The 22,039-nt window shown below is 48.4% G+C and overlaps 2 protein-coding genes across 20 annotated transcripts in view; one reads left to right on the forward strand and one right to left on the reverse strand.

The window, feature by feature from the left end:
* The window catches only part of DCAF8 (DDB1 and CUL4 associated factor 8), a 47,772-nt gene extending 39,067 nt beyond the window's left edge, over positions 1-8,705 (forward strand). For 12 of the 19 annotated variants that reach the window (XM_031011409.3, XM_031011423.3, XM_055363598.2 and 9 more), the window contains 4 exons: positions 1,627-1,757; positions 5,445-5,564; positions 5,972-6,088; positions 6,703-8,705. In XM_031011409.3, the coding sequence (XP_030867269.2) occupies positions 1,627-1,757; positions 5,445-5,564; positions 5,972-6,088; positions 6,703-6,819 (485 nt within the window). In that variant the 3' untranslated portion in view covers positions 6,820-8,705. Of the gene's footprint in view, positions 1-1,626; positions 1,758-3,204; positions 4,845-5,444; positions 5,565-5,971; positions 6,089-6,702 lie in introns of those variants that run through there. The other 7 variants (XM_055363646.2, XM_055363657.2, XM_055363652.2 and 4 more) reach the window with 4 other exon arrangements.
* Positions 8,706-9,051: 346 nt separating this feature from the next.
* Positions 9,052-19,105, reverse strand: PEA15 (proliferation and apoptosis adaptor protein 15). Its single transcript, XM_004027708.4, has 4 exons — positions 18,903-19,105; positions 12,707-12,880; positions 11,159-11,314; positions 9,052-11,002 (listed from the first exon to the last, which is right to left on the reverse strand). Exons 2-4 carry the CDS (start codon positions 12,876-12,878, stop codon positions 10,938-10,940), a joined length of 393 nt encoding a protein of 130 aa, XP_004027757.1. The 5' UTR covers positions 12,879-12,880; positions 18,903-19,105; the 3' UTR covers positions 9,052-10,937.
* Positions 19,106-22,039: the final 2,934 nt, after the last annotated feature.

Below are 22,039 nucleotides of genomic sequence, written 5' to 3' on the forward strand. Positions count from 1 at the left end.
TTTGGAGAACCACAGTGTCTTACTCAGGTTATACAAATAGAAACTACCTGCCTGTGTTGCCATGGGCACTGAGGGATTATCCTGAATTGGGCTGGAGTTTTCATGTTTTCTCCGCTATGCTAGAGGAGAAAGCGCTCAAGAGCATCTCTTGCCACTCCAATAATGTTGCTTCTAATTGGTTTGGACATAAGGAGGCTAGACTAACTGTTTTTAAGATTTCAGGCAACTTCAAAAGAAGCACAAATGCCTTGTTAGGGAGTCAGGGAAAGCCCTCTTTAGTCAGTGGTCCTGAATTGCTTAAAATAGAGAGTGACCTTATACCTCTAGGAAGGAGGAGTAAACGATTCTTTTAGATGAGGCAGAAGAGGAGGAATGGTGGTAGTAACTAGCCCAAGATTGGCCTGTTTTGTTCCATGTCTGTGGTTCCCAAACTTTGGGGCACATTGAAATCATCTGATGTTTTTTGTTTGTTTTGTTTTGTGTTTATGAGACAGGATCTCACTCTGTTGTCCAGGCTGGAGTGCAGTGGTGCAGTTATGGCTCACTGCAGCCTTGACCTCCCAGGCACTGCAGCCTCAACCTCCCGGGCTCAGGTGATCTTCCCACTTCAGCCTCGTGAGTAGCTGGGACTACAGGTGCATGCCTCTACACCTGGCTAATTTTTGTATTTTTTGTGGAGATGGGGTTTCACCATGTTGCCCAAGCTGGTCTCTAACTCCTGGGCTCAAGTGATCCGCCTGCCTCGACTTCCCAAAGTGCTGGGCATGAGCCACCAATCCCAATCCTGGTGTTCTTTTAAAAATAACAGTTTGGCCTTAACCCCATATATTCTGATTTCATAGGGATGGGCTGCAACTTGAGCACTGAGATTTTTTAAAACTACCCACATGATTCTAATGTCCAGAAAAGTTGAGGAATCATTTCTCTATTGTTACCACTCCTAGCAGATACCTGTCATGATTTTGTCTTGGAGATAGCAGTTAGAGGTTAGTTTTATTTTTTTTCCTGAGCTGGTAAGAAGGGAGGGAAAAATCTGTTCTTGGATCTCAGTACACAGGCAGATAAAGGAAGGGTGCCAGTCTCATGGCCAATATTGTACTGACCATAGTCATTGGAACTCTTGGCTTCTTTTACTGATTCCGGAGAGTGGAGCCCTGTTAATGGTAGCAAGCACAGATCACTTGCTTCTCGAGGCAGTTGTGGCATATACCTTCATCAGTCTCAGATCAGCTGATGACCCAGAAATATTGACAAGGTACCAATGAAGTCCACATATCAAAGATAATCCTAGGCCATAAGACAGTGCTGCCTAAGAGTAGGCAGAGCTGGGATGATTCAGGGTGGGACAGGTAAGAGATTAGAGAGGCCTGTGGTTACTTGATAGGGTATAAACTTACGAGACTAAGGCTGCTGCTAAAAGACTGCAGATTCCTCTGCCCTAAGGAGCGAGCTCTTTGGGAGAATATAAATCATCTCTTGGGACTGGTGTGATTCTTGTAACTATCTGTTAAACATGCATAATCTAGCTGATTTAGAGTTTGTGAATAACTAAATTCCCTTTGAGATGAATATATATAGGCCTGATGCCAACCCTCATGTGGTTTCTTCCCTCATTTATCATTTCAGTAAAAGGCGTCAATTTCTATGGCCCCAAGAGTGAGTTTGTGGTGAGCGGTAGTGACTGTGGGCACATCTTCCTCTGGGAGAAATCATCCTGCCAGATTATTCAGTTCATGGAGGGGGACAAGGGAGGCGTGGTGAGTATGGTGTGCTGAGCTGGCTGGCTCCCTAATCTCTCCAGTCATTAAGGTAGGTTTTAGCAGGGACACTGAATTCTCACTGTGACTACATGATACCATGTTTTAGAGGTCCAGCCAGCCATAAAAGACTAGTTAGCCTGGAGGTGCTGAGTTTTTGATGGAGTATTTTCTTCCTGTTCCTATCTTCTGTCCCTGTAAAGCACAGTTTATTGAGACAAGAAAGGGATCTTAGGGAAGAACCTCTGTCCCGTCCTGAGTGATGTAACTTATCTCTAGGCGTGCACCTTTTCCAAATGAAAAAGCGTTAGTGTTCAGGGCGTACCCTCCTACACAAGGCTACAGATTTCTCTATGTCTCTTCCCTTTAAACTAAACTAAGTAGTGATCTTGGCTGGATCTTAGATTAGCAGATAAAAGCTATAAAGAGCATTTTTTGGACAGTTGGGAAAATTAGAATATGGTTTATACATTAGATAACATGGTATTCAATATTAAATTGATTTGATTACTTAGAATATTCTTGTACTTAAGAGATACATGTTGAAGTATTTAGGGGTGAAATGTCATGCGTACATTCAAATAGATAACAAACACATATACATGTGTACATATAAGGAGAAAGCAAATGTTGCAATTGTTTTTTAGTAGCTGAGCAGTCTGCTTGCTGTATAAGCCATGATCGTATCATAGTCTGCCTGTCCTTTGAGTTCTGCAGCCCTCTGTGGAGTTAGGGCAAAAAGGAAGAGTGAGAATCGAGTTAGGGAATGAAGAGCAATCAGCTCTTAAGATGTATCTGGTTAACCTTATCTTTTTTTTTTTTTTTTTTTTTTTTTTTTTTGAGACCTAGAATTAGGAAAGAGTTCAATCGCTTTCTGTTACAAGGTTTTTGGACCACAGGAGATGGGAAAAAGACAGTTTGGAAGACTAAATTATACTGATTGCCCAGAATAGTCTGGTTATCCAAGGCCTCTAAGGAATGACTGAGACAGCTTAGTCTCTCTTCCTTTTTATTCCTTCTTAGCTGTGGGGAACTTCAAAGAGCCTAGCCATCTCTTGATGAGGTTTTTTCAGAGAGTGGTTTTAGAATTTAGAATGGTTCTTTGCAATCAGGATCCCATTCCTTACGTTTTTCTTGCCCTGGTAAAAGGGTATTTCAGATTTTCTTCTGGTTTCCTCTAAATTTCGGGGACCTGAGACCTGCATAGATCTAGGGTTTTTATGGTTTGAATACAAATGGAGAGGAGTCTAGAAGTTCAAGGTGTGTCTCACTCTTCCCTGCTTCATTTCCAACTCTTCCATAGGTCCCCCTGTGTCATCTGCAGTGAACAAACCCAAAACACTTGAGTCTTAATGGGAATTATGCAATAGGCATTTAGAGAAAGGAAGTCAGAAGGGGCCAGTGAATTTTTTCTTGACATAAGCTATTGCCTTGCATTCTGTTCCAGAGAGATGCAGGGCTGAATGCCCTCTCCCAGGCCAGCATTTGTCCATTCTCCAAAAGCATTCTGCAGGCCAGTTTGCTTTTAGCTCAGCCAATGCCAGGGTTTGATGATTAACCCATTTGCCCAGGTGAGGAAGGCATCTACTTGGGATGGGTGGGCCCCAGGCCTAAGTTTTAGTGGTCCTAAGAGTAAATAAGTAGAATAAGAGATATAGAGGCTACCCCTGAAGCAAATTTCCTTACATATTCTTGTCTCTGTGTAAGCTGAATGATCGATGTGGTCTTTTACTTGGCTCCCTCTGCTCTGTTTTTTGGTCCTAATTTTCCAGCAGTGGGGGTTACCAGGCACTACTTTCAATGTAGTAGACTCAGCAGTTCTATATCATGCAAATTGTAAATGTAGAGTAGAATGTAATTGTAACGTAGAATGTTAGAACCAAAGATCTTAGAAGTTATTTTCTACCTTGCCCAGATCTCCTGACTGATTTGAGGATCTTTTCTTTGTTCCCATTCAGCTTCACAGGGACAAGGGTGGGGGGTGGTATCAGAGGACAGCCCCTTAGTCTCCCAAGAGCACTTTGATGCTTGATCCCATTCTCTACATTCCCCCAGCCCAGTCATCTAAGGCCAGAGCTCTTTTCTCTGCTCAGGCATTATTGACAGGATAAGTCCTGGCATTCAGACAGGTCTGGTGAAGTGACCAGGTACTCTGGCCCAGAAGTTCTCTGTCGGCTCCCCCCGCAGGCTCCAATTCAGGTACTGTATGTTATTCTCTTGTTCCTCTTGCCACTGGCTTTTTCCTTAGTCTTAAGTTCCAAGGAATTGTTCCCCTGTGTTTTTTTATTTTGCTGACTTATTCAAGCAGAGCTAGCTCAGAGTACAGATCTGTAACAAGGGCTTATTAGGAGATAGATGAAAAAGTGCAGGTTTGTATATGTAAGTTGTCCATTACTATAGATAGATACTATTCCAGGCATTGGACTTTAACTGCACTGCCTAAAAGAGCCCAGAGATAAACTTCACAATAGGCTGATATGTGGAATGGGAGGAGGAGATAAAGAACGGGGTTTCTGTTTTATTCATAAGCTCAGTCTTAGCTTCAGTCTTTTCTGAGCATTTGTTTATTTGTAAGATGGAAGTCAAAGTAAGTGGGAAGTCTGTAGGTCAGCTCTATTTTCCATGCCTGCCCTTGACTTCTCCTCAGCTGTTCTCTGCCTGTGCAGGTGAGGCAGGGGAGGTGGTTGGTCCAGAGAGAACTAAAAGAAGTTGTTTTCTTGGACTATAGGTCCAGCTGCAAGGCAGGGTGCCTTTCCTATGTGTTCCTCTTTTCACTAAAAGACTCAAAATGCTTTAGCGTTAGATCTGGAACTAACTCTTCTGGATGGGGTAGGAACTTCCCTGCCCTTCCCTTAGGGAAGCTCATGTTTCCAAGTCAGACAGCAGGGGGCATGGGTGCCCTTCGGACAGAAGGAAGCTGCCTAAGCTAGAAGGCCTGCCTGCTGTAGTTTATTTCTTTTGCCTTGTTCAGTGAATTTACCCAGAGGGTGGCTGAGATTGAGGCTTTGGGAGCCCCAAGAAGCTGCTTGGTTTTAATGTGCTGCCTTGTAGCTGAGCCTGTTGTGCTCAGGGCAAGTAGTAGGATGTTCCCCCTGGGATGTGCAAGGTTCTCTCAAGCAGACATCAGCCTCCATCACTCCCACGACTCCCTGCAACTCAGCCTCCTCTTCTCAGCCTGTGCCTTCCTCCAGTTCTAGTAAACAGTGCCAAATGAATATAGTTCTCCGACTCTTCTCTGGGGGTTCATTGGCAGCTGCTGCTTTCTTCATTTTTTAAAATTTATTTGCCACTTGGTGAAAGCCACTGAGATGGTTTTTTCCAGCCTTGGGCAAGTTGGAGCTTTGGAATCTGGAGTGAATGAGGTCATCTGGATTTCATTGTCTTCTTACGAAGCCAGCAGTAAGCTTGGGCATTCCACTCACCCACCCCTAGGGCCATATCTGGGGATGAAGCCACCCCTGACCTATACATAGGAAATGATTGATGTGCCTGGTCTTATACCCAGTCTGTGTCTGGTTTCTCTACCCTCAGTGCCCTTTGGCTTAGGCTCAGGATGGGTGGGCCTCCCTTCCCCAGCAGCTGCCTCAGCCCTGATCAAGGGCAGTTATTTGGCTCAAGGTGAGTAGTGGTTTTTAAACCCTACTCCCACACACTGCTGAGTCTGTGTTTTCCTTTCTTCCTGACCAGGTAAACTGTCTTGAGCCCCACCCTCACCTGCCTGTGCTGGCAACCAGTGGCCTAGACCATGATGTGAAGATCTGGGCACCCACAGCTGAAGCTTCCACTGAGCTGACAGGGTTAAAAGATGTAAGTGGCTGACTGCAGAAGTTATTTTCTTTCTGCTTATCCACATACTGTTGATTCTTATTGTCATAGGGAGGAATAACTTGCTGCCCAGTTCTTTAAAGGCACTGCTCTAACACCCTCCCCACATTCCTGTAATTTCCTCTGTAGGAATAGTCCTGCTCCAGGGGGCAGCTGTGAAATGGCACTAATTTGTAATAGGATGGGGATAAGGAGCATCTTTAAGAATTATTCTGTATTAAAGCCTGCCACCTTTTCAGCAGCTGAACCTAGGGCATCGTTTCCTAATCTAATGTAGCTCCACTTCAACTTAAGGGAAGCTTTTATTGGGATAGGAGATCAGCCTTCTTGATCAGGTCCCGGGTTCCTCTTCATTGCTGCCCCCTCTTCCCAACCTTTTTGGGTTCCAGGTGATTAAGAAGAACAAGCGGGAGCGGGATGAAGATAGCTTGCACCAAACTGACCTGTTTGATAGTCACATGCTGTGGTTCCTTATGCATCACCTGAGACAGAGACGCCATCACCGGGTAAGCTAGGGTTGAAATGAATTCCCAAGGGAGTGACCCTTTTAAGAGGGCTAAAAAGTTCCAGAGTAGTGACTTCAAGCAGTAATCAGGTGATCTTGGTTGGATTTCCTATCCATTGTCCTCTATCCCCATCAGATCCCTGATATAGCCTTGGAAGAGACATCAGCAGAAAAGGGTGGTATCTACTTTTGTCCATTGCCGTCCATGTGTAATGCTATCTTCATAAAGGCAAAAGCTGGAGGGTGGAGGAGGGAATTGAGAAGAAATAACAAGTCTCAGTGTGACCCTTCTATTTTTCCTCTTATGCCAAAAGAGGCCTAGTTCAGGGGTTGGCAAACTGGCAGTTGGCCTGCTGCTGGTTTTTGTAAATAAAGTTTCATTGGCTTGCAGCCACACCCATTCTGTGTATTGTCTGTGGCGGCCTTCACGCTACAATGAGTTGAATAGTTGCAATAAAGACCATATAGACCACAAGTCTAAAGTATTTACTATCTGGCCCTTTAAGAAAAATTCTGCTGATCTCTGGCCTAAAGCATCTAAATTCTGGCTAAGACCTAACAGGCTTGTCCTTGTTCCATCCAGGGAAGTTACTAACAAGCCTTTCCCATCCACAGCGCTGGCGAGAACCTGGGGTTGGGGCCACAGACGCGGACTCTGATGAGTCTCCCAGCTCCTCAGACACATCGGACGAGGAGGAGGGCCCTGACCGGGTGCAGTGCATGCCATCTTGAGGCCTCATACCTAGGTGGGGCAGGCTGGGGCTGCCAACCTGATCCTGCCTGGGCAACCCTTTCCTGTCCCAGGCCCTACATTCAGCAGAAACGCACTTTGGACTTTTTGCTTTAGATAAAAGAAAGACATCCCAGGAGAAGGACAAACCAGAGGAGTGAACCAACAAAGAGTACCTAGGAATGGGAGTTGAGCCCTGGAATGGGGCTCCATGGAGAGGTGCATAGGACTCAGCAGAAATGGCCTCTCCCCAAAGCCTCTTTTTGAGAGGAGAGGGAAGCCTATTTTGTTAACTGGTTTGGGATAGGGAATGGGGTTTCTTTTTCTTTAATCTCCCTTGTTTCTTGGGCGGGGGGAGGGGTGGGGGGAACAACTGGCTATTCAGTACCAAGGGGCCAGAGTGGAGGGTAGGAGTGCCACTCTCTCTTTGGTTTAGGTTTTTGACCTTTTCTTCCTTTGTTTTTTAAAAGTTTATGACAGTTGGTTTTTCCCCCCCTCAGCAACCCCATCCCAGAATCCTATTTTCCTGGGAAGTCCTTAAAGCCCCTAACCATCCCACACTCTTCACTTTCCTTTCCACCTTATTCATTCTCTGTACTTATCACAGTGTTTTGCACTTGATTACATATCCTTCACTCTCTTCTCTTCATCCCATCACCCCCTAAATAGGTCAGGTGAGGGAGGTTGGGAAGAGGTGGGAGGAGGGGCAGAAGTGAAGGAAGAATAGGAAGGATATTACCTCTTCTGTTATTTTTTTAAGAAACATTGTTTGGTGGCAGCAATCTCCCTGTCCCTATCACTGTTAGAGGCCTAATTTTATATCTATAAATATATTAAAAAGCAAGTCAAACTTGGATGTATCAAGGTAAAATTATTGTCAAAGTTTAAATACCTATATATTCTCTATGAATGCAATAAAGGGACTTAAGAGTGAACAAGAGTAATGGTGTGGAAGTGACACCTGGGGTGTCTATGTATGGTCCTCTATGACCTCTATGTATGGTCACTAGAGATTGGGACTTACCCTTTAGGTTTTAGGAGGCTTGAGAATGGAAGGATCCTCATTTCTGCCCTTCCTGGTTCCCTGCTTTGGTGTAGGGGTTGGGAAAAACAGGAAATTCCTCAGCTCTGCCTCAGATCTCCTACCTCTCCTTAAGTCTTGTAGGGGGTTCCAAGGATGGCTCTTCTAACCAGAGGCTGGCCTGTCTTTAAAACTTAACTACTTTAGGGTGGTGCCACCACTGCAGACTATTGTGGTACTTTGTGACAGAAGACATGTACACACACACCACACACATACATACACACTCTCTCACTCTGTCTCTCTTACCTTTAGCTGCTTGATCTTTAAGCCATCCAACTTCATGCCAGTTCCCTTCTTTATAGAAGAGTGAAGGGAAAGACTTCCTGGGTTTGACTTAAACCTTGTCCACCTCTTGATATTTTAGGATTGAGGAATAAGTCATTAATCTAAGGACTGATTACAGTGGCTGGAGCTTGGGCACTTGTCTTATCACTGGTCACTGAGTCTGAAAGTCCCAGCTGAATTCTTGCCCTTAAGTGCTTTTGCTGCTATTTTTTTGCCTCCAGTTTCCACAAGATCCAACCAAGAATTCTGTATCCTGGGACAGTCAGATTCTACTAAATCAGGCCAGGAAGGAGGGGAAAAGAGTGAGAGAATGGTATTCCCAGATACTTCTTCCTCCTGCCCCTTTTCCCAGCAGCTCTGAGACCAGATGTTGGCTGCTGTACTTACTCCCTGAGGTAGGGAATGTGTGGTGATTGAGTGGTCTGTGTTCCTATTGCTGGTGGGGTGATAGGGTGGGCTAAAAACCATGCACTCTGGAATTTGTTGTATTTTCTCCCAGTAAAGCTTTTCTTCTCCCGACTGCTGCTCTGTGTGGTATGTGGTCCATTTATTCACAATGGATGGTTTTCGTTCCTACTAATGTAGGTACCTAGCCTTCCCCTCTCATTCTGCACATGATACAGTGTTAGAAAGTCCATTTTGGGAGACCCGTATTTCCAGTGCTTGGGCTCCAATTGGAGACTGTTGGAAGTAGGATACACTCCATTTAGCTCAGTGATACTTAGGAGATTGGGTGGGGTGAGGGTATACACTTGGGGTATTTCCCAGCCCTTGTTCTGGGCCATAAATATTGTTCCCCCTCCCTTCCCAGTGATTCAAAGCCTGCAAAATCCTGGTCACTCACAGAAATTTTAAAATCAGTTAGTTGCAATACAATCAATCACCTTTATTCCGGGTTAGAACAAGGCCGTGCACACTGCAGACAGAAGAGCACAAGATAGGGGCAATCTCACAGCAATATAAGGAGTGGGTGGGCAGGTTAGTCTTTTTAGATTATTTTGCCTTACAGAGAAACTACTAGACTCTGCTGAAGAGAACCCTGTCTCTCTTCTCCCATTTCTTCCATAAGAAAGGCTCCTTATTCTCTCTCTCACTCTAATGTAACATATCCCAAATGGAAGGACAGTTCATGCTTATTCCCCCCACCCAATTCTACAAGTATCTCTCTCTTCTTAAGGGAGAAGCCAGACAGGGAAAGGGAGACTTGGGAAGGTCCTTTAAGGCAAAACTGTGGAGTCCTAGAGGTGTGTGTGTTAAGGCAGGTGTCTGCAGCAGTGGCCAGAGGGGCAGGGCACACTAGGCTGGGCTAGGAGTTAAGAGTACTGTCTAACCAGTCTGGCTTCTTCCTTCTTCCAGCAGCCAGCCCTCCCCTCCCATTAAAGTTTTACTCCCACATCCTAAAAGCTCCTAACTTGAACTTTGTCTAAATAGTCTCTGAGACTGCATGTGAATTTAATGTTTTTTGAAAAAGCTTTCTTTTTTGTTTGGACTATGTAGCAATTTGATTCTGCCACTCCCTTCACTGTGGCATTCCCCTCCCACCCCCGCTCTGGCCTAGACAATAAGTTAATGCTAGACACCACAAAAAAGGGCAGACATGGCAGTGCAGTTTTAATATACATATATGTAGAATATATATGTACACACAGTTAGCACGGTCAGGGTGGGGAGGGGCATCTTGGGGTAGGCAGGAGGCTGGGGTCACTCACTGTACTGTAGTGATGTGGCTAGGAGGTGTTCACAAGCCCAGGGGGCCAGGATATCTAGTAAAGAAGGGTTTCCTAAGTCCCTTCCGGGATTGAATTGGGGTGGGGATCGGTGCAAAGGAAAACACTGTAGTTAACTTCTTTCTGGCTTGGGATGTTCTTCACCAAGGAGAGAGGGAAGGTTGCCTACAATAACCAAGTTGGGACCCTATAGATGGTGGGGTCAGGATTCGTGTTAAAACCTAAGGGTCTCATTCTTCAACCTCCCTAGGTTTAGAGTGCAACAGTCTGAGTAGGAACAACTGAGTGGAAGAGGGGGCTCCCCTCTCTCTGCCCTCATCCCCATCTCAGGCTCAGTGGTACATGTTCCCAGTACAGTCTCTCCAGAGTACAGGTGGGTGGGGGCATCTAATGCTGGCTGCTCCATGGGGTTTGATCTTAGGGACCAGGAAAGGATCCCTGGCTCATACCTATGCTAGGCCCATGAGAGGCAAAAAGGGACCTGCTGGTACTCAGGAAACAGCTAGTCCAGCACAGGAGTACAAACATGGAACTCTGGCTTTTCTTTGCCCCTTCCAGGTGGGGGTTGAGTGGTCTCTTTGCCTTCCCTCCCCACTGCTTTTCCCTGGATCCACCTACCTCTCCCATACCTTACCCCTATGTCAGCTCCTCAATGTAGGAAAATGCAGGTCCTTTCTGCTTCCACACTTTAAAGATATGGGGGGAATGGAGGAAAGGGAAGTAGGAGGAATGTGCTGATTTCTATTTGCATAGAAATAGCCCCCACCTCCTCCTAAAGTGGGGAAACTCAGCCCCCTCCCCTAGCCCCTGACCCCCATCCCCTTAAGAAGAGGAACTAGATGAGCTAGACATATAGACAAACAGCCAGAGCGTGCGCACACGCACACACACGCGCACAGTAAGGGGGTTAGGACCAGGTTAGTAAGTGGGTAGATGGTGGGTTGCCCTTGCCCCCTCTCCTGGAGGATGGGGGAAGGGAGTGGTCTGATGAAGGTCCAACCTTCCTCCTCTTCCTCCCCCTTGCTCAGGCCTTCTTCGGTGGGGGAGCCAGTTTGATGATCTCTTCCTCAGAGGGCTGCCGGATAATGTCTGGGGGCAAAAAGGGATGTGTCCAGGGACAGCAGTGTGGGAGATGCCAGGCAGGCCCATTGGGCATCTGCCTCCACTCTCCCAAAACTCAAGTACTCCAAGGATAGTCAACGGGACGAGGCAGAGGTGCAGCTAGTTAAAGGAGTGGCCGCTTACCTTTGTACTTCTTGGCACTGGGGATACGGGTTAGCTTGGTGTCCAGCTCATCCTCCTCAGAGATCTTCAGCACACGGGTTCTGTAGTCAACCACCATAGTGAGTAGGTCAGGACGGCGGGAGATCTCAAAGATGTGCTCAATGTAGGAGAGGTTGTCTGGAGGAAGGCAGGAGATAGGGTCAGAGCTAGGCTGTAGAGGTCAGCTTCCCCTACTCCACCAGACTAGTGACCTGGAACCAAAGCTGAGTTGCTGACATTTGTTATGGGAGGGTACAACACTGGAGGAAGAGGGGCTACTAATCCAGGAGAAGAAAGCTAAGGTACCCAAACAACAATACAGAGGACTGTTCGCAGGAAGGGCAGATAGCTGGTCAGTGAAGTTTCTAGATTGTGGTTAGAATGAGGGCTTTAGCTTAGATACTAGCTCCCATATGTTGTGGGGAGGGGACAAAAGAAAAATCAACTTGACTTCCAGATACCCCACCCCCACCCCCATCCTTTTCCGCTTTCCATCCAAGTAAGTATCAGAATTTGCTGACAGCACATGTAGGACCAGCAGGGTGGAATCTCTAGGCAACCCAGGAGAGATTCTGGGCCTGGTGAGAAAGGTTATTCTAAATGAGAGAAGGTATGGACAGCACCAGAAGGACGATGTCCATGGCTTGGCCAATTCCAGGAGATTATAGATGCCCTTAGACCTTCTTCCCTGGCTCCTCCCCTCTGACTGTTGCCATAGTCTAACTGTAACACGTCCTCCTTTATACGTTCTCCCTGCCAGCCACACAGCAGTCAGAATAGTATATCTGAAGGGCCCTGAGTTCACTCACTTCACCTATCCAATACCCAGGCTCTCTACAACACAGTCTTACCTTACCTTCCCAGCCATTTCTAAACACCCTACATCCTAGTCAAGCCAAGCAGGACTGCTTGCATTTCCAAACACACTAGATACTCTGTGACAGTGTTCCTCTGCCTGGCATGCCCTCCTTTGGATCTTGCCTTAGAAATCCCACTCACCTTTCAGGGCCATCTTAAACACCAATTCTTCCCTAAAGCCTCCAGCTGTGTGGGATTACTCTAATCCATAGATCCCACTCCCCAAGCAGTAGTCTCTCAAAGTGGATAAGAAAATGATAGAACTTGTAGTTTTAAATTTTACCAGTTTTTAAAAAATACTTAACAAAGATTAGTATTACTATTTACCAGATTAGATTACACTTCGAGTTCTCCCCTCATTCAGGTATTCTTCCATTTTTATTGTCTAGAATTCTTCCCAATTTTTGCCACTTAAAATTTTACTATTTTTAGATTGTTTTTATGTTCTGTTGTATATGTGATAATAGCACAGGAGTATCTGAATAACATTTTTTACTGATGAGGGGCACAGTGAAAAATGTCTAAGGCCCCCATACTCTTAGAGCACCTCTCTTCTGCCTTGCTATAGAGGGGTACACATTGTGGATGTAAAAGCTTTGAGCTCATCTCTATTTGCTGAATGAACTGAGCCTGAATGACTGATGACAGGACCCCTGTGCTCCCCTCCCCCACCTTTGTCCAGCTTGTTGTGGCTCTCCAGGAAGCTAAACCAGGCACTGCCAGTAGTGATCTCCTCACTCTTTTCGCTGGGGATGTCTTCCTTGCAGGCCGACTTGAGCTGTTCTAGATCTTCAAGGGTGATGTTGTTGGTCAGGTCTTGCAGGAGGGTCCCGTACTCAGCCATGACTGGGGTTGGGAGGCGACAAAGGGATAGGAGTTGAGCTTAAGGTATGGAGTCTGGTTTATTCACTGGCACTACCCTCCTACTCCCCACTCTGCCCTACCAGGCATGTGCCTGGAACATGGAAGCTGGAGGTGGCTAGGGCTGGAGGGAGAAAAGGAAGACCTAGGGGAGGCGGTCAGGGTAGACGGGAAGCTAGGAGCCAGGCTGGAGCCTAGAGTGACAAGTCATACCTCCTTCCCCCCACCATCTTTTTCTTCTGTTTTCCCCCTCTAACAGTAACCCTGGCAACAGTTCCCCTGACTGAGGAGGCGGTTACCATAGCAACCTGCTCCCGACTTTCTCACCCGCTCTCTCCAAGTCCCCCCTCAGAATCGCCCCACCCACTTCCAACCCCTCCCCATGTCAGGGAAAAAAAACTCCAAAACAACCAGGGCGAGGCTTGCTGTGGCAGTGAGAAGCTGAGAAAGAGCTGGAGGGTTTGGTAGGAACTGATGTGTTCTAGCTTCCCCATTCTGCCTCAAAGGCAAAGGGGTCCCTCACTTCAACTCCCCACCACCCCACTAATGACTCATTTTGGATGGATGCCTAGTTGCTTGGTCTGATGGTTCCTTGGCCCCACCATGCTAGCCTTGTATTCAGTCATTAGGGTTCGAGGTGGGGGAAGCAATGGACCACCCCCACCTTTGTGGAGCCCATTTTCTCCTTTGATGGTTACCAGGCCCCCACTCAGCTCTCTCTCCTACCCTTTGTGCTGTGCCTGCAGCCCCCGTGCCCAAGAATACCAAGCGACTGGCTCTGGCCCCCTGCCCAGTTCCCAGGCTGGCTGGGTGGTGGGGGGAGGGGACTTTAGACGCGGCTTTGGGAGAATGGCAAAAGGGGACTGCCCCCCCTTCTCGTATCAACATCCTACTGGCACTACCTTCAGCATGGTCTGATGAGATCAGCAAGGCCAGATCTCACCTAGGCTTTCACCCCATCCCTCTTTCATGATCCTTAGGTGAGAAGTAGAGAACATTCAAGGCCTTCCTTCCACTAAGATAGGAACTGTGGCTAAGACAGAAGAAAGAAGGTCAGACGTTTAATGGACTTTCTGGATTTGATAAAATGTGACACTAGTGGTAAGCTCAAAAATGGAACTTATTTCCACAATGAGTATCTATTTCCTTTTAGTCAGAAAAGTAAAGCATGTTTTAAAAAGTAAATTGTATCATAAACACTCTGTATGCGACTAGACCAAGGGGTGGGCAAGCAGCAAGATGACCTTGTCCCTGACTGAGGCTGCCTGCAAATCACCCCAGCATTAGGCTGGGAATGTGGCAGATCAAAGGGGCTTGGTTGACACATTCACATTTTCCTTCTTGCTCTACTGCAGGGGAACTGAGATTGGCATGGTGGTCACAAAATAAGAGATACAGACCCAGAAGTCCCCATTCCCAGCCCCCTACCTGGACCAGAATAAACAAGCCTCCCTTGGTGGCAGGCACCATGACACAGGCAGACAATGAGCCAGACAGGAGGGCTACCATGACCCCCACAAGAAACAGGCAGTCATAGGCATGCTCAGTTGCACACCCAGGTGCAACCAGACAGAAGGGCCCAGCAGTGGCCCTGCCAGGCCGGGCCAGGAACAATGCTCTCTGACTGTCAGCACCAGGAACTGTCTCTGCCTTGAAATCTAGGTCACAGCAGCAAGCTCTGGAGCCCAACCCCCCTCACTTCACTGATAATCCAAGGACAGAAGGAGGGGGGTACGGGTGAGGGGGATGATGGGGAGGGGACTAGAGATGGAGATAAGAATGAGTAGGGGGCATGAGTACAACTGGAAGGGAAAGCGCAGCAGGAGACAAGAAGACCCTGCCCCAGTGGAGGAAACTCTGGGGCCAAGCCCTCAGCTGGAAAAGGGGGCAGGATTGGGGGTTATACTTCCCTGCTTTCATATGGAAGGAGAGTTTGTAAATATTACAGATCCTGCGGGAGGAAAGAGTGCATCTGTGTGTGTGTGTGTGTGTGTGTGTGTGTGTGTGTGTGTGTGTGTGTCGGGAGGAGTTCAGATTTAGGGCTTTGAATCTAAAACAGATCTACAGAGGAGGTAGGCGGGAAGAGATTAATGTGTGTAACACACTCACCCACAAAGACTTGGGGGCAGTGGGTAGGAGCTTTCTAAGAGAGTGAAAGATACAAGGAGGCCCCTAAGAGAGTTGGGGGTAGGAATGTTAAAGTGGCAGAGGAGAAATGTGTGTGTGCTCTGATCTTATGGATGCTAATCCCCGGGTTGTGGGCACAGCTCTGGAGGAGGCAGTGGCTGGGTATCTGTGGGTGTGTTTGGATGTTCTGGTAATGGAGGTGTATGTGCCAGCACTGGATATATGGCTGTGGGTGCACTGGCTGTGAGTATCTGTCGTGTGTGTGTTTGTATGTGTCTAAACCAGCCAAGAGCATGTGTAAGAAGGCATATAACCACAGACTCACATCCAGAGGGGTGAGGGGAGCCTACAGAATGGAGAAAGAGAGCTGGAGTTGGGAGACAGAAAGAGACTAAGGCTGCAAATGAGGCATGGGGGGCGAGGGGGAGGAGAGCATACAGTCCACAACTATAGAAGGCTGTAGCCTCAGCTCATCTGTTACTATAGCAACCTCAGTTCTGGGTGCCCCCCACCCCCAGTCGTTAGGATGACACCACTAGATGGGAGGAGTGTGGGGAATGGTGAGTAAGAAGGGAGAGAAAGGATAGGAATACGGCCCCCTGACGGTACAAGGAAAGGCAGCCCAGTTGCCTCCCTTCTTGGAGAGATCCATTTGCCTAGGCCTTAGTATGGCAGAAGAAGCAAAGGGAGTGTTGTTTAGGGGAACTGCTCTCAATTCTCACTGATCAACAGTTGTACCTGGGCTGGTCTGGCCTGGCCATGGTGGGGCTTGGCTGAACTTGTTTCCTTCATCCTCCATGTCACTTTCCTCACCAGAGATTGAGATTTCCTTAGGGCCCGTGGAGAAATCTGCTCTCGGGGCTCTGAAAAATCCTCCTGATTTCTGGAGCAGTGCAGAGAGCTGCTCAGGGATCACCAGGCAGTCTGGGCGGAGGCCATTCTTGGGACAGGATACCAGGGCAGGAATCAGGAACCGGAGCCCCGGCTGCCAGGAAGTCAGTCCTCTTCCCTCCCAGCTTTCTGTGCTAGGCTCACCGCTTCCTCACACCTTCCTTCCTTCCTGCCTCCCTCTCCTTCCAAGCTGGCCCCAGGCACAGCCCTGACAAAGGTCAAACCAACTGAGGATGCTGGGGAAGAGGGGTAGGAGGTAAGGACCATTATATACTGACCTTTTAGGGTGGGACAGGTGGGAGCTCCATGGGCACTGGGGTAAGAAGAGCCAGGCCCTGGGAGTGCTTTGAGAAGCCTGGCAATTGGGATAACCACCTGTGGAGGAGGTGGCAGCACCAAAAGAATTTCTGTGCATTTTGACATTAAGTCGTGGTAGATTATCCCTTCTAACGTTTGGTTCCAAATCCTCTGTAAATTCGAGAAGGAAGCCTGAAGATTAAGAGTTGCTGCCCATCCCTCTTCCACATCTGTTGCAGCTGCCTAAGCCTGAGGGGAGGGGCCATCCCACACAGCTGCAAGGACCTAGAGGTCCCTGTATTGGGCAGGAGGGGACTCCCAGGCACTCAAGTCTGTCAGTCTTCTGCCTGAAGTTGGAAGTAATCACGGAGAGGCAGAGGGGTTGGAAGGGAGAGAGTAGGGGTCCAGCTTTCCTATTTTAAATTATAACTGGGCCCCAAATTCAAGCAGTCCTGTAGTTTATTTCCTTTAATATCATTCTCAATTAATTTCTTCTTTAAGCTTTTTATCCAGCTTTGTGGGGGAGGAGGGGGTTGTCTTTACTCCTGTAACAAGGAAATTGAGGGTTCTGAGGCTCCAGGGTCAGCCTGGAAGTGACGAGAGGCAGGACATCTGGGCCCTAAAATGTTCACTTCAGTCCAAGAAGCAAAATGGATTACCTTTGGGCATGGGGACAAGGATTAGCCTTCAGCCCTTGGTCTAGAAAGAGCCAGACCCAAGATGGGGCATCAGGAGATAGCTGGCACTGGATCAGGCAGAGCAGAGGAGGGCCGGCTGATGGCGAGGAGGGGAATGGGGCCTAGGACTCTCCCCAGCCCATCTCTGTTTCCACTCTTCTGGTGTGGCACTCCCTGCTTCTATTTCTGTCTCTCTCCATCTCTCTCACTCTTTGTCATGCATTTCCTTTCTACTTCATCTTTCAGTCTCTCTTTTCCTCCTTTCTATAGGCTTTCACCCCTTCTAGCATTTCCTACTCAACTATCCAACTTAGTGGTAGCCATGAATACTTAGGACTCCTGAGATCTGTGCTTCACTGTCCCCATCTGAATACTCAGAGCTGCAATTAGGAAGGGGTGAGCATCCCTGCTATAAAAGACAGAGTAAGTTTGGTGGGAGTGGCTTGGAGATTCAGTGGTTGGCTGCCTACCAGCTGGTGAAGATATCCATCATGACATTGTGCGTGAGGATCTGTGTGAGAGAGTGAGGCGCTCTGTGATTCTGTGACCCTCTTCATGCATGATAATACATCCACACATGATGGGCACGGAATTGAGGAAGTAGGCAACCAGGGAAGCCTGCAGCCTAGGGCATCACTGGCAATTTCCCCAATGGAGTATTTAACCACAAAGGGAAGAGCAATTAAAGCTAATCGCTCTGACAGCCTGGGGCCCAGACACACATACCGCTTTCCCTAACTCCCAGTGGTCTCCCCCAACCTTCATCCTCCCTAATTTGTTTAGTGCACTCTCAAACACTCTTTGCACTTCTCTGACCATCTCTTTCTCTCACTTCCTCCCTCTCCCTGGTTCCCTGACTATCTCTGGACCTCTCTGGAGATGTCTGTCTGCTTCTCACACACATTCCTCTCATTCTCTCTCTGACTTGGGTTCCATTCTTGGCTGACTCATACCCATTCTTTTTCCTCTCCGTTTCTTCCACCCCCTCCTCCTCCATCCCTTGGCCACTCTTACCCAGAAACTAGCCACTCCCAGCACGCTAAGCCCTAACTGGACCCAGGAAGAGAAGCCACCAGAAGCCCCCTACCCTCATTAGTCCGCGAAATCCTGTCTCCTTGTTTTAGAGGAATGAGACCAAGATTTTCTCCCATCTTTCCCCACAGTTTTAAAGAGGAACAATCTGAAACCATGGGGCTGGGAAAAGCTGCCAGAAAATCAGGATGGATTTGGGGACAGTGGCCCTTTCTGTCCACTCAGCTGTCCTGTCAGACTGATGACTTGGAGCCCGCAGTTCAGAAGACTCCTCATGGGATGCCCCACCCCACAGAGTGGGGGTGTGGTGGGCGGCCGGATGCGTAGTCCAGGGACGTTTGTGATTTGGAGTGTGCTAGACTATGTGTATAAGTCACATGGGTGTGTGTCACTGTGTGTGCTGGCGTGCCTTATAGGTGTGCGTGTTTCCCTGTCAGTTTTGACACGGATTATATGAAATTAATAAGGGTTTTTACGTTAGATACATCACTTCTCTACACCCCCAGCTCCTCCTTCCCTCTGGACAAGCTTTCCGCCAAGCCCACCTCTTCCCCGGGTGCAATGAGCTGGGGGTGAGGGCACATGGTACCAGCCGCCCGCGGAACCGAGACAGGGCTGGGCCGGGAGACCGCCAGCGGAGGCGAGTCCGAAGCCTGAGCGGGGAGGGAGGGGCAGGCGCTGGCCTGGCCGAGCCGGCTGGGCGGGAAGCAGGCTGCATCCTAATCCACAGGCCCCGGTCCGACTCCCAAACTGCCGTTCAGCGTGGAACGGGCTGGCCGGAGCCACGCCGCCTCCAGCACACGCTCGGCGCTCGGGACGCACCGACCGAGGGACGGACCCCGTGAGGCCTGACACAAAGTGGACTCGTCCGGGGTCCCCACACTCCCCGTCTGGCCCCCGGTGTCCCAGATCGTTGCCCCTCCAAGCCTAGACCCCCAAATCTGCCCCTTCCCCGCGACATGTCTCCTCTCCGCCCCTCTCACCGCCTCTGGAGCTGAGCGCTCAGGGCGCGGGCACTCCTGAGTCCCCGGTTCCTAAGCAGCGTCCGGAACCTCCTCCTCGGCTCCCGCCGCCGCCGCCGCTTCTGCCGCCGCCGCCGCCTCTTCCGCCCGCGGAGCCGGAGCCCGAGCCCAGCGCCGCTCACTCCACCCGGCTGGCCGGTGATGTCAGAGCCGGGGAGGGGCGGGGGGCGGGGAATGGCGGGAGGAGGGGGAGGGATGGAGAGGCAGGAGGGGGCGGGGGACCGAGGGGCTGGGGTTCTGGAAGACTCCTAGGATGGGGGACAGAATTGGGCGGAGGGCTGGAGCGGAGACGGTCTCTTCCCCCTGAACTGCGAAACAATTCTCATATTTAATTCTTACCCAGTAGGGCACCCTCCTCCCCTTTTGACCTTTGGATGACCACGGTGCCTAGGACCCCTGGGAGGCACAGAGTAGGTTTGGTTTAGGGGGTTGGAAAGCCTTTGGGGGCTGGATTCTCTTAGCTGCTGGCTTTAATATTTGTAAAAACTTCTTGCCTTGCCTTAAGGGTCGGGCGCAGTGGTAAATGACTGATCAGACTTATCCACATTGGGAGTGAGGGGTTGGGGCCACATGGGGACTTGAGGAGCCCTGGATCTTCTCTTTCCAGGATGATGCCTGCAGGCCCTCTTGCGTGCCTCTCACCTTTCCCAAACATGCCCCACTCCTGCCTTCCCCCTACCATGATGTAATTTTATTTTCTGGGGAGAAAAAGAGCAGCAGTGAGCTCAGCATGCAAATATAGACAACTTGCAAAGCCACTCTTAGCTCCGTCTCCTAGCTCTGCCCCTCTGCCCAGGCCCAATGTGGCAGCTCTCACTTCCCCTCTACCCCAGGGACTTTCCTCCCCCAGATTCTCAGCCAGACTGAAAAGAGGAAAGGAAGAATTGGAGAAGCATCTGTTTTCACCCCCATCTCTATAGCCTAAGGGGTCTTGCCTCAGCTCTGGGCAGGGTTTGGCCCTGGAAAGAAGTCTGACCCTGGGTAGGTCCTTCCTGCCAGGAACTCCAGCAGGCCCAGGTTGGGGGATTCCCCTCAGTGTTTGTGCCACTTCCAGGATCACCCATCTCGCCTCAGTTCCTACCTGGCAGAGACTCCTCCAGAAACCTCAAACGAGCCACTCCTTTCTTGGGTCTTCACCATTCCTAGAAGAGGCCCAAGTTCCTGCTGCTCTGGGTTTCATAGCATTTCTCTGCTGTTTCCTCTCCCCAGCATTCCCTGTCACACACTAATCATTTGCCTTTGTATATATCATGTTTGCTCTGTGTTGTAGGGACAAAACCTATTTCGTTGACCCATCTTTGAGACTCATGTAGTTTCTAAGTGAAAGGCTCAGGTCTGGAGGCAACAAGACACAGGGGCCTTGGGCTGCGTGCTAGTTCCACCCATTCCTTGGGCAAGTTATGCCTGAAAGCCTTAGTGTCCTCACTGGTCAGATCAGGGTGCCAATGTCTATTTCTGAGGGTTCTTCTGAGATTCAGAAATAGTAAGTCTCTAGGGACTGGCACAGATGGGTGCTTAAAAAATAGGAGCTATTATTTAGACCGGGGCCTTCCACTGACCTATGCTAGACAGTAAGCTCCACAATATTATTGTAAGACTAGCTTAGTGCCCATACTACTTATTAAACATTTATTAAATAGCTACAAGTTGGAATGAATACATAGTTTCTGCTTTCTACACCCCTGCCACATTCTCTAGGAACACTTCCTGGACTTGTCTGTGGAGAGTGAAAATATATCTAATCTCAGGTTTCATCTTTCCATACTTAGAAATCCTCTAAGTCTCTCAGCAACAACTTTACACCTGATCCATGAAAAATATAATGTTGGCTTGGCGTGGTGGCTCACGCCTGTAATCCCAGCACTTTGGGAGGCTGAGGCAGGTGGATCACCTGAGGTCAGGAGTTCAAGACTAGCCTGACCAACATGGTGAAACCCCGTCTCTACTAAAACTACAAAAAAGTTAGCTGAGTGTGGTGGTGGGCACCTGCAGTCCCAGTTACCTGGGAGGCTGAGATAGGAGAATCTCTTGAACCCGGGAGTCAGAGGTTGCAGTGAACCGAGATCTCACCACTGCACTCCAACCTGGCAACAGAGTGAGACTCCATCTCAAAAAAAAAAAAATATATATATATATATACACACACATATATATGCATATGTATATATATATAATGTTTATTATTTATGAGCATCATCTCAAAAATATATATATAATGTTTATTATTTATGGGCTTGTTTAGCTATTTGTATATATTATATATATAAAATGTTTATTGTTTATGGGCATCATCTCAAAACTATATATATATATGTTTATTATTTATGGGCTTATTTAGCTATTTGGCCCTCCCATCCCCAACTCCCTAAACTCCTTTTTGCTTACCCCAGCCTGGGCCTATTCTGGAAAGACTGTGGGTCCTTCTTGCCAAGACCTCCAGCAGGCCCAGGTCTGGGAGATCCCCATTGTATACAATATCTCCTCTCCATTCCCATGACCACCACTTGGGTCCATGTTCTCCCAACATCACTCCAATTATTATAACAGTCACTGATTATGTGTTGGGCTCCTTACCTCTGGCATCTCCATCATCTCCCCTCCCCATCCTGCTTATCGCTACCAGATTAAATTTTGCCCTGCCTCCTCGGCTGGCAGGATTCAATTCAAACAGCTCTACAACCCAGCCCCATTATGCTTACCCAACTTCATGGCCACAGCTTGATTTTTCTTCTTGTCTCTCTGGTCTCTGTGCCCCCAATATGACAAACATATCCTGCCAGTACTTGATGTTTTCCACTGACTGAAATGTCTCCTCCTCAGCTCCTTTGTCTCCAACCAAATCCCATTCTTCAATTTAAGGCCTAGTAAAGGCTTACTTCCTTTGTGAAGTCATCAAGCCCACTCTGATCTCTCTTCTGAGTCCATTCTGTTCTTTCCTTTGTTCTTCCTTTAGGAAACATTTATTAGGGACAACTTTTGAGTGTCAGACCCTGTGGACACAAAGAAAAAGCTTGGGTTCCTGCCTTCAAGGGGCTCACAGTTGAGTGGGGAAGACAGACACGTAAATGAAGAACAATAATAGACTGTGCTGAGTACTG

The sequence above is a fragment of the Gorilla gorilla genome, chromosome 1 (genome assembly GCF_029281585.2).
Source record: "Gorilla gorilla gorilla isolate KB3781 chromosome 1, NHGRI_mGorGor1-v2.1_pri, whole genome shotgun sequence".
Classification (NCBI taxonomy): domain Eukaryota; kingdom Metazoa; phylum Chordata; class Mammalia; order Primates; family Hominidae; genus Gorilla; species Gorilla gorilla.

Excerpts from the sequence above, each read along its gene's own strand:
- PEA15 (XM_004027708.4), bottom strand. The coding sequence starts at position 12,878 with ATGGCTGAGTACGGGACCCTCCTGCAAGACCTGACCAACAACATCACC. Across the intron at positions 11,315-12,706 it reads CCACAACAAGCTGGACAAAG|ACAACCTCTCCTACATTGAG; the intron begins GTGGGGGAGGGG and ends GCCTTCCTCCAG. Across the intron at positions 11,003-11,158 it reads CAGTGCCAAGAAGTACAAAG|ACATTATCCGGCAGCCCTCT; the intron begins GTAAGCGGCCAC and ends TTTTGCCCCCAG.